We start from the raw sequence: 12,016 nt of genomic DNA on the forward strand, positions 1-12,016 counted from the left end.
GAGCAGTCAAGTGATGATACAGACCCCAGCATGACAAATGACAGCTGTTAGTCATGCTCTTCAATATTCTACTAGAGGACACTCACACACGTAAGAATGAATGTGGGTTAGGACTGGGAAGATAAACACTAAATTCCCAAGGACAGAAATGTAGCTTTTTAAAAATAAAGACGCACGCCTAAGGAAACATAATTGACAGAAAAAGCAAACTGTGTGGATGAAACATCACGGGAAGTCGTGTTTCCCCATCCTCTTTCCTCTGTCTCTTGAAATAACCCCTATCCTGAGACGCAACACAACTGCAGAAGTAAAGCAGATATGGACGCTGCTTATTTTCCTTTTCCTGAGAGTGGCCGGCCGATACACGAAGCGCTCCCGAGTGCGCACCCGCGGCTCTGCCCGCACCCAAGCCGGAGCCCTCTCTGCAGTACCACATCTCCGCGCGGTTCCTGTGAGAGCCCCGACGTGCCCAGCCGGGCGGACCGACAGACACGGCCACTAGCCCCGCCCCGCGGCCGCCCCCGAGGCACCGCCCACTGCCGCGGCCCCGCCCACCGTCCCCTCCCCCTGCGCCACGCCACTGCTCTATACCGCCCCTGCCTGCCCGCCGACGGGCAGCCACGTGGCCTCCGGTAGCCCGGCAGCCTTTGCGCGCGCCGCTTCCACAGCTTTCCGCGGCGCAGGCGCGGCGTGCGGGAAATGGCGGAGCTGGAGCTCGGGCAGCACTGCGGGGTGGCGCAGTGCCGCCAGCTGGGTAGGGAAGGGCGCGGCGGGTGGGTGTCTCGCAGGGTGGCCGAGCCGCGGCCCCCCGCGGCGCGCCCCGGGGAGGCGGCCCCGCTGTGGCTAGGGGCGGGGCCGAGGCGCGGCGGGGGCGGGGCCGAGGCGCGGCGGGGGCGGGGCCGAGGCGCGGCGGGGGCGGGGCCGAGGCGCGGCGGGGGCGGGGCCGAGGCGCGGCGGGGGCGGGGCCTCTCCCGCGGGGCGCGCTCTGTGCTGCTGCAGGCAGGTGCGATTTAAAGCTTGCTTCATTCGTGTTTTTTTTTTCTCCGAACGAGACTATGCTCTGTCTTGTCTGCTGTTGTTAGTAGGCAGATGTAACAATGCCGTTCAAAGTGATGGGTTTTCCTACTGATAAGGACGTTTAAGAGGTGTTTTGCTAATGGTAATAACTAGAAAGGCAAGATAAGCTGCACAGCCGCAGATCCAGTTGTAACTGTTAGCAGGGGCTAAATGTCCCAGAGCCAGGTCTTACTGGTATAACATACAGCAGCTCTATGTGCCTGCTTTGCTCCCTGCTATTACCCTCTTTTCCCTTCCCTTGCCTTGCGAAGGAAGGAAAAATGCTCATACTGCAAGCTACAAAGCTGGGTGCAGATGAGAGCACCCAGTCTGTAGATGGAATGACTGGGATCCTCGCGATCCGGATCCTTTGTGATCTGGTTGCTTACACTCCATCAAAGCTGGAGGATCACGAATGGAGTAACAGCTTGGAGGTGGGCGTTCAGAGCCGTAGGTGATGTGGCTGCGTTAGGAAAACAGCAAAGCAATTTTGTCTGTAAAAATTGGAATAGTGGATGGCGGACGTGTACAGAGCCTTAATAAGTATATTCAATTTTATTACAGAAGCAGAGTATGTATGGTAGGAAGGCTAGAGAGGAAGGAGCAGGATCATCAGGATTTTCATGCGGAGGAGCTGCTAGCTTTTTGGAAGAAATTCCATCTCTTGCAGTTAATAATCTGTATACTAAAACTGAAATTTGTCCAGTGCTCCATTATACAGTAACTAATATTTCGAGTGATCTCAGATTGTGTTTTGAGGATAATGTTGCTCATCAGGCCAGTGAAATGTTTTAGTTTCAAAGTCTGATATTAAAAGAACTTCTTCTAGGAATGTAAAGCATAATTCCAGCATCTGGAACATATAAAATGCAATTTTTATCCTTGTATGTTTTTCAGAAATACTAAATAGAGTAATTAACAGTGTAACTGTGTTACAAAAGCTCCTTCTAGGTATTGTGTAGATGCAGTTTCTAAATGCCCTTGCAAAGATACCCTATGGCATAGGTAAGCAAAAGCTAGTCTTGTAAATATTAAGGTAAAATTAAATATTAAGCTAAAAGTTATTAGCAAAACAATGACTATGTTGTCTAACTGAAAGCAAATCTCTCTTGGTTTCAGATTTTCTCCCCTTTGTATGTGATGGCTGTTCAGGAGTATTTTGGTAGGTTTTTTTATGTTATGTGCTGCTAGTTTTGCTAAGTTTTTCTTACAGTGAAAGTTGTATAGAGGTAGATGTCTAAAACACAATGTGACTCACAATTTAGATGTATTCAATTAAAAAATAATTTGTTCACTGAACCTGCCACCTTTCTCCAAAGACATTGTAGTAGAAGTTTGCAATCTGTGGGAATATTTCTAGAATAAAGATAACTTGTTATGCAAGGTTGTTGAATTAGACCTCGTGTTGCTTTTTTGTTTGTTTGTTTGGGTTTTTTTGGGGGGGTATTTTGTCATGTAGAAATGATTGAAGTTTTTCTAGGTCTCAAATTAGAGCCTGCACTTTGATTCAGCAAAGTACAGTTCAGATCAGCAGCCTTAAGCTAAGGGCAGATTTGACTGTCATTTAACATTTTACTTTAAATGTCAGGAGCCTTCAAGGCAGTTCTGCTGTTGTGGAAAGTGATCCAAAATCCATTTAAAATTTATAGACCAATTCCAGTTGCTTTGAGTTGAATTCTTAAGCATGCCAATATCTTTATCCTCTTAGAATGCTTTCTTGATTTCAGGTGCAAGTCCAATGAGCTAAATGTACTACATACTCTGGAAAAAAAAATATCAAATCCATTAATGATGTGAAATCTGTAAGTTAGAAGAAACTTTGTGGAAGAATGATTATATAATTGAATTGTTGCTATGATAAAATCTTTCAGATCACTCTTCAAACACTTATGTTTCCACATGCAGTTTTCTTTTCTAGAAATTTTGTTAATGATGTGATATTTTCTTCTCTTGCCACTAAGCCTGCAGCACAGGAGCCGGGATGCTCATGGGTGTTCTGAGGTAATCTAATAATAAATGATTAGCACGTAATATATTAAAATACCATGTAACTTATCTAACTGCATCTTTTGAGATATTTATGCTTAGTATATTGGTGTGAAGTACTTAACTGAGAGTGTGACAAGCTTAACAAATGAATCTACTATCTTCCTGTGTGTCAGAGGTAAATCAGGTTGGAGTAGAGTGGTGGTTCTTTTCCTAATTCTGAGCTAAACCTAACAAAAATAGGAGAAGTAGGTGAGACTCCCCAGACAAGTTTCACCCACAGAGTTGTGAGCTAGCACAGTTCTTGAGGGAAGCTGGGATGGTGACTTGTATCTGTAATATCTGCTTATTTACACAGAATATTTCATACTAATGCTTAGGTGAATATAAGAAATAACTGTGTGAAATCAGATCAGCATAGATCTTACCCATGCTCATTTAAGGACTGCAATGGAAAGGAGCTTTTACCAGTTTTATGCCCCTGCTGTGGAAAACACTTTTGCTTAAGGTGGGTGCAACAGAATGTTGAAACATAAATATCCTTTCATTAATGTACTGAAAAGGTCATGGAAGTTTTCCACTCTGTTGGTACAGGCACCAGCATCAATCAGACCATGAATGTGAGAAGTTGGACACACCAAAACCTCGAATGGCTGCCACCCAGCAGCTAGTTCAAAATATTATAGGCAAGTACAGGGGCTATTTTTTTCCCCCAGTAGGCTATTTGAGCTTGTTATAAAAGCATGGAGGTGCCTTGATTAAATAGCCCTAAACCCATATGTCAGCATGTAATTCTGTTCCTCTAGACTGAGACAAGATAAAAAGAGTAGGTATCTGTAAAGAGTATCTTTGAAGACTAAATCAGATTCAGGTTTCTTTCAGGATGATTGTCTTGGTTCTCATTCTACAAATACTATAATGTAATAAATCGTAGCTAGCAATTTCTGTTAAATCATACCCACATAGCCCAATGGTTATATATCCTGGGTATACATGCCAGTCTACTGGGATATGCCAACAATGCTGTTTTTTTTTTTTAATAAAAGTTGAGACCACAGTGTGATGTTTTCTACCTTTAAATTAGACCTATGGCAGGAAAGAGAATAAATAAGCACTGCATAACCTGTTACCATGTGGATTCTGTGATGGCCGCACATACAGAAGCACTGGTGGTTGAATTCAGCTTTTGCAATCTAGTGCTACATAAACATAGGTTGCATCTACATTTCAGGACCGAACCACATAGCAATTCTGTAAGCACCATGCACAATTTCGTATGCTCTGAAGTACTAGTACCTAGTTTTGTGGCTTCTGGAATGCATGGTGGAGATGGAAACATTAGAGATATGAGGCCCAGTGCCTGAGTCAAAAGATACATTTAGATGAGTTTTAACAGAGTTGGAGAAAACTGGATTCACGCTAACAGAAATATTATTGTCCTCAGATGCTAAAAAAAGTGAGCAAGCCAAAAGCAAAAAACGGAAAGGAGCGAAAAACAGTGAGACAGCAGCAAAGGTGGCACTAATGAAACTGAAAATGCACGCCTGTGGGGATAAGTCTTTGCCTCAGGTCAGTCATACTTGTTTTCAATAACTGACTTATCAAAGAAGAGGAGAAGTTTTCTAGATTTTTTTTTCTTCATTTAGTTCCCTGCCCACCGACCCACATTGGTTTTAGTCTTAATTTTACAAGCCTACAATCTTTTATATGAAGACTTCAACTTGGCAATCTCATTAATTTCTGATCTGTTACAAGATGTCTACATACAGTTTAGAGCAATCAGGTCAAATTCCCTCCTATTTTAACAGAAATGTATTTGCCTGCCACACAGCTAGCCTATCTCATAGGGATGCTTTTCATGATGGGTACTGAAAGGCTTCTGGCACACATTGGGGACACAATTTGTACAACTCTGTCCCATGCACAACTGAACTTTGTGTTCTGTAAATTTTCTTTCCTGTTTCTAGTACTCAGATTTAAGAGATATATATTTCATTTTTACATGAAGTGAACCTGAGGTTAGTTGTTCCTGGTCTGGCTCAAAGATGGTCTTGATAGTTGCTTATGTTTCATTCAGCCTTTAATTTCTTTGATTCTTGAACTACTTAAAATTCCTTATTGTTAATCACTACAGTGGCCACTCATACCAAGAGTTTCCCCCTCCCACCCTCCCCCCCCCCATCCCAGATTAAGATTATGTTGGTTTGGAAAACCCTTACTTTTTTCATGTAGGGTTTTACTTCAGATCAGTACTTACGTGTCCTGTTTAAGGAACTGTGTTTAAATAGCTTTTCACAACACTTATGTTGGAGCACATAAAGTTTAGGCCTTTTATATTGAATTTATAATTCTGACAATGTGATAGTTTTATTATTAGGTGTTGTCTTTGTAGCATACATTTAATTATTATCTGTAAAATAACAACAACTAGCCGCTTTCTGAATCCTGTCACGAATTTCTTTGTCTCTGCTTTAAACTGTGCTTAAAAATTCTGCTTAGGCAGGAAACACAATAAAAAACCTACTTGTAGCATACTTCACAGATAAATAAATATGTGTTGGAAGAAGTGATTGATTTCAAATACTGCAGAACTATTAAAAAAATAAAACTTCCATATTTATAAGGAAATTAAAGTTGCTTCCTAATTTCAAAGCCAGTAAGCTGTAGCACAAATGACTGTATGCTAATTTCTTTCATTATTCATTTTCTCAATTGGATATTGTTTAACTATCTTGAAATGTGATAACTGTAACACTGTTAAGTTAACCTGTTAGTCTCCTATACCTGGCTATTTAAATTGCTTCTCAGACTCCTGGCTGCGGTGTTTTACTGCTTTCTATTGCCCAGCTCTTTTCAGTCAAGTGATAGTTTTTTTTAATATGAAGTTTCTGGGATTCCTCTTAGACACATTAGTTCTTGCATTGCTATATAGAGGAGACAGAGCCAGATTTTCCTTAGCAGTACAAGGACAGCGGACAATGGCCACAAACTGCAACATGGGAAATTCCAATTGGATAACAGGAAAAAATATTCAGAGTGAGGGTGGTGAGACTTTGGTACAAGTTGTCCTAACAGGTGCAACAAGTTTCCAACTATGGAGTCTTCATCTTTGTGATGTTCAGAACTTCACTGGATCTGACTCTGAGCAATCTAATCTACTTTGAGAGGTAGATCCAGCTTTCAAATTGGCTCTGTTTAGAGTCATCTCATCCAAACCTGTGCTCAGCAGGAGCTTCCTGACTGTATTATTCTATGATCGGGAAAATAAGGCTATCTTAGATTTATCTTAACTTTTCTCTGACCCCTTCCTCGAGATTAGCTTCCTACAGTTTTTTTTTTTTTTTTTTTTTTTTTGGTTTCAGAGAGGATATGAGTTACCCTTCTTGAAACTGACCAGCTCAAAACAGGAATGCTGCAAAGTAACATTAGTTACTGTGTCCCTGATTGACTGGTATTTTCTTGGGTATGGCACAGGAAGCATATCCCATAGTTTGAGATGCAATAGTAGAATGAGCTGCTCTGAGAATTACACTCCAATGAGCTGTGGAAGACTGTCTCCTCATCTGTTGAACATGAAAAGGAAGTGTAGGAAGGTGCTGAGGCACAAACAGTAGTTGAGTGATGTCAATAATGCAGAATGGCTCTCTTAGTTGTTTTACAGGTTGTGGTCACTTACATTTTTAGCTCAGGTACTACTTCCCTTGCCCTTTGTCATATTCCTTGATGTTAAAAATGTTTGCATGTGGAGAGAACTCAAGTTTTGAGGAAAATACACAAGTTGAAAGTCAGATTTAGTTCTGTGAAAATAGTTGGAGGAACTCTTGTTGTTCTAGGTAAAACATAAATAAATCCATTAAAAACACTTGATTGTATTTGGCTTGGACTCATCAAGGGACATCTTAACAGATGAATATATCAATGATACTTGCTTCTGCATTTTCAGTTGAACGCTTAGAAGAAATAAACCTGAAGAAGAAGTTGTCCCAATCCCCTACGTAAAGTCTTTCATAAGTTACTCTTGAAATGTTTCACTCCAGTAGATTTTCAAAGAACATTAGTATATAAAAGTAGGGAAAATGGGATAAATGATGAGGTGGGCCAAGACCAAAATGCTACTTCGTGAAGCAGGCATTTCTAGCACAGTGGATTGTTCTGTTTCAACAGCTTTTGCATTCTAGTTTGAGTCAGATTATACTGCTGCCAAAAGCCAGCCCTGCCTATTTAAAGTCACCTTTTCCTCTTCAGATCAGTCACTGTTGTCTAATAGATCCAGGGCAGAGACTGTTTTTCTTATGTCTGTCTGCCGTAGCCCATTATTGGCAGGACAGGAAGGAACACACACACCAATGTGATGCAAGTTCAATCCAACTTTTTTCCTTTGTCTATCTAGCTTATATATCTTTTCCAGCAAGCTCATGCATCCACGCACCTCGCAAAGCATTTCTGTTGGTTGTCTAGCATTGTCCACACGCATCTGCTCAGTTTCTAATTGGCTGCTGTGTTGACTCCCTTTCTGGATGCACAGTCCTGTGAGTGATCACAGGCTTCTGCTTACCTTATCTTCTTAATCCTCTTGCCCTCGAGGAATTCCTCCTTGGTGACCTTTGAATGGCTTGTTGCTTACTTCAGCTCTTCATAGTCCTGCAAGATAGCCAAGGCCCCGACACCTCCCCCTCTTTTTTCAAAAACAGAAGCAGCTATCCTCTGCATGGATTGCTGTAAGCATTGCAATATACAGGGTAGACATACAAGTAACATCAGGACAACCAGTCCCATAAGCATAAATTGATGAACAAGAGAAGCAAGCCAGGAGCTTAAACCTAGCGATTTTAACCAACTTTCCAAGCCCCAACTCTCCTCCTTCAGTTTACTCATCCCATTCTTTAAATCCCGTTTCCCTGCAACGGAGTTCCATCCTTTTTAAACTTAGAATGGCACTCAATTGCCTTGTGTCCAAATTTTTGGCACCTGCCGCAGTTCCCATTAAATCCTTTCAGGCTCCCAGTTAACGCTCCACCCTGCCCTCTCGATCTTTCCGGACAGTTTCTTTTCATGTGACCTACTTTTCCACATTGATAACAGGCGCCTTTTGGACCCCTGTCTCCCTTACCCAACACTCTTCCTTCTTTCAGCGCTGCAGCTAATGCAGTGGCATGTATTTTTGCCTTTTGCTCTTCTTCGACTAATGGTGCTCTGGCACAGGCCTCTATCATCTGAGTGATGGATGCCCCAGGGGGTAATGCCGCAAGCAACTGCTTACATGCCCTATTGGCATTCTGCACCGCCAATTCCTTTACCAACAGCATTTTCATGTCTGGGGGAACATTTGGCGCGAGGTCAAGAGCATCCTTCAAACGATCAACAAATCCAAAAAATGTCTCATCAGGTTTCTGCGTAATCTTAGTGTATGGTAGTTGCGGGGTACCCACTTGTGGCAGTGCTAAGAACGCCGCCAAGGCTGCGTTCTTAGATTGCTGCAAGATTCTAGGGTGTAAAGCCACCTGCGCTGCTGGATCCCTATATTGACCATTTCCCATTAGCTGATCCAAGCTGGCAACCTGCAGAGGATCATCTCGTAGGTTCAAATTATTCATTTGCTTTTCCTCCAGCCTTTCCTGCCATTTTGCCATCCACAACATGAAAGTGGTTGATGACAAAATAAGCTCCATCACCGCCCTTTCCTTACCACACACCACCGACTGTAGCCATGACAACACCCCTTCCCTTTCTCGGGCCTCTTCCCCCGTGCCTCCAAGCTGCCGCTGTATCTCAAGCATTTCCTCTTTTTCCTGCCTGCTGAAACACCCATCTGCCCCAAACTTAGATTGCAAGTAATTCGGTGCCTCATCCAGCGTCATTTCTCCCTTCTCTACCATTCTCCGCAGCCAGCGTTTCTGCCGATTCACCCCGTCCGGATTTACCCCTTTTGCCCCGTGGCCCGCCCTACAGCTGGCCGCCTGACCCGACTCAAATTTGTCAATCTGTCGTTCAATGTTCTCTACCCCCTTTACGACTGAATTATGGGCAGCCTTATACGCTGCCTGTATGTCCCTTCGTCCCGATCCCCAGTCAAGGCGCTTCATCTGATCCAACAAGGCAGTCATCCTGTCAGCTTGGTCGCGGAGCTCTTGACAAATCTCTCTCAGAGGCTCTTGGTCCCCTGGCTCATCATCCGGCAGCGGGACCTTTACTGGATCAATGTCCATATTCGCTGGGGGAGCGGTACACGCCGGATGCTCCTCCCCTTCCCAGGGTGGCAAATCGTCGTCTATTCCCCCCCAAGCCTCCTTTTCGGCTACGGAGACAGGACAGGCATGCAGGGGACACTTGAGATCATCATCGTCAGGCACCTCCTCATACTGAGGTCCCGAGCCACTCACAGCCGTCCATTCTGAGTCTCCCGAGCCTTCATGCTCCTCACCAGTACATTGCACGGCACAGCGAATGGTGGCGGCAACAGCCGCTTCCCCGTGCAGCTGTTCCAGCATCAGTCGGACCGGTCGATATATCTTTGCCAACGCCCGTGCCTCCTTGGATCCCACTTGCACATTTTCCCACAGTTCCTTTCCGACTCGTTCCCATGCTTCCAGCTTGTATACTTCTGGAGCTTCCACTATAAGCCCCTTTCTTCGGCACCACAGTAATAAATCAGTTAAGTCTGACTTCGTTATCTGGGTGTCCGTTTTCCGAGCCAATTTCAACAGGCTCTCTATTGCTGCTTGTTCTGTCGCTGATGCAGCGACCCCCATCCTGCTTCCCTGACTCACCGGTCTGTCGTGGCCACAATCCGCCTTTCTTCGGGCGCCCAGCTACGGTCGCTGGCTATGCAGGATCCTTGCCCGCTTACGGCTCCACTCCTTACCCCAGTTGGTCTCTGAGGATCACGTCGGGGTCACCAGATGCCGTAGCCCATTATTGGCAAGACGGGAAGGAACACACACATCAATGTGATGCAAGTTCAATCCAACTTTATTCCTTTGTCTATCTAGCTTATATATCTTTTCCAGCAAGCTCATGCATCCACGCACCTCGCAAAGCATTTCTATTGGTTGTCTAGCATTGTCCACATGCATCTGCTCAGTTTCTAATTGGCTGCTGTGTTGACTCCCTTTCTGGATGCACAGTCCTGTGAGTGATTACAGGCATCTGCTTATCTGCTGGGTTGACTCCCTTTCTGGATGCATATCTTGTGAGTGATTACAGGCGTCTGCTTATCTTATCTTCTTAATCCTCTTGCCCTCAAGGAATTCCTCCTTGGTGACCTTTGAACAGCTTGTTGCTTACTTCAGCTCTTCATAGTCCTGCAAGATAGCCAAGGCCCCGACAGTCTGTCTATATGTAATGCCGTCTATCTGTGAAAGTCTGAAGAATGATGCTCTTTTGACCTTTCTGAACAAATGTATAAGTGCCTGTAGTTGGAGGGATCTGGACTTCTGATCTCAGCCATTTCTGTTAAATTCATTCTGCAGTAAAATGGGACCTCAGTCTTGTTGGGATATGACAACAATTTTGGGGTTGAAGTTTAATTTTTTTACTGAAAGACTATTCGATACATATGTCTGGAGTTATTTGTTTCTATTAATATTTTTTGCTTGTTTTTCTAGACAGAAAGAATTTACTTTCAAGTATTCTTACCAAAGGGAAACAAAGAAAAAAGCAAGCCCATGTTCTTTTGCAGTAAGTGGAGTATTGGCAAAGTAGTAGATAGTGCAGCTTCCTTAGCAAGCCTCAAAAATGACAACAACAAATCAACAGCCCAGGTAAATTACTAATAATAAACATGTTCCACTTTGGTATTTCTCCCTTTCCCCTGCTGTCTTCTTGCTTCTCAGATACAAATTAACATCAAGATTTGCCTATGTTATTTATCTTGTAGAAATTGAGATTATGCCATACTACCTCTGGAGAAGCCTTACCATTTGAGCACACTTTGGAAACATGGCTATCTGATAACGAATGTCCATTGTACAATGGTGGAAACATCATTTTGGAATATCTTGACAATGAAGTTCTATTTATAGAAGATATGGAATCATACTTCAGTTAATCAGCAAACTATCACAAACAAAAAAATCAAAGATTTTTTCAAAATGTGTGTGGCATTCAAACCAAGTCCATTTTCTTTTTAAAATCACTAGTATATCATAATTTGTCCTCTGTTACAAAGACACAGTTTCCATCAATACTCCAGTTGCACTGACTGAATTGAATACTGTTCTAAAAGCCAAATTAGTTATTGTAATAACTAATATAAGTGATGTGTTCTAGAATAAATCTTTGCTTTATATCTGTATAATGTCAGTACTATTCTCTTAAATTTTGTATTTATGGTATTTTTGTGTAAATTATGATAAAAGTATGTATTAAGACCAATAAATAATGAAAATGTGAATTTGAAGTGTATCAGTTCTTTAAAGGTAAGAAACAGTGTACACTATTGCAATATCTTTTCTGTCACTCTGTTCTACAAGAACAGATTTCCTTGAGTTTAGAATCCAGCACTATCCACGCTCTAGGTTCTCATTTACTTTTCTCCTTATAACAGCATAATGACTCTTAGAAGAAAAGGCTTCTGAATTTAATGTAAATTCTCATAAATGTCTGTCTGTCTCTCTTTTTTTAAAAATTTTAACATTATTGTTTGATTAAGGATAAAAAAGAGCATGAAATGATTGATCCCTGTTTTGGCTGATATTCAGTAGCTCTGTTGATTTTACGTTTCCAGTCCAGGTTTTTCTCTAGTTCCTGCCCTCCTAGAGGGAACCAATGGCTACAGAGCTCGATTCTGGTTCATATGTAGTTTTGAAAACAGATAACCACGTGTGGGGACAAAAAACATTTTAGGCATAACTGCAATAAAAACAAAAATCACTATGAGAGAAGTCTCCCTAGTGTCTTTTTCAAAAGATACTCTTCATAAGCAGAGCAGTAATGTGGTCTTGTTCAGGTGGCCCTAAACTATCACACATTCTTT

General features: G+C 42.6%; 1 protein-coding gene across 2 annotated transcripts; it reads left to right on the forward strand.

Moving 5' to 3' along the window:
- Positions 1-643: 643 nt before the first annotated feature.
- On the forward strand, positions 644-11,434 carry ZFAND1 (zinc finger AN1-type containing 1). Of its 2 annotated transcripts, none has more exons than XM_062568165.1 (8): positions 644-754; positions 2,176-2,218; positions 3,018-3,057; positions 3,423-3,550; positions 3,637-3,728; positions 4,487-4,611; positions 10,647-10,802; positions 10,919-11,434. In XM_062568165.1, exons 1-8 carry the CDS (start codon positions 700-702, stop codon positions 11,087-11,089), a joined length of 810 nt encoding a protein of 269 aa, XP_062424149.1. In that variant the 5' UTR covers positions 644-699; the 3' UTR covers positions 11,090-11,434. The 2 variants fall into 2 exon arrangements, with proteins under 2 accessions (XP_062424149.1, XP_062424150.1); XM_062568166.1 differs by having other exon boundaries at positions 3,486-3,550.
- Positions 11,435-12,016: the final 582 nt, after the last annotated feature.

Source organism: Rhea pennata, chromosome 2 (assembly GCF_028389875.1).
Source record: "Rhea pennata isolate bPtePen1 chromosome 2, bPtePen1.pri, whole genome shotgun sequence".
Classification (NCBI taxonomy): domain Eukaryota; kingdom Metazoa; phylum Chordata; class Aves; order Rheiformes; family Rheidae; genus Rhea; species Rhea pennata.

Excerpts from the sequence above, each read along its gene's own strand:
- ZFAND1 (XM_062568165.1), top strand. The coding sequence starts at position 700 with ATGGCGGAGCTGGAGCTCGGGCAGCACTGCGGGGTGGCGCAGTGCCGC. Across the intron at positions 3,551-3,636 it reads GGAAAACACTTTTGCTTAAG|GCACCAGCATCAATCAGACC; the intron begins GTGGGTGCAACA and ends CTGTTGGTACAG. Across the intron at positions 3,729-4,486 it reads GCTAGTTCAAAATATTATAG|ATGCTAAAAAAAGTGAGCAA; the intron begins GCAAGTACAGGG and ends TATTGTCCTCAG.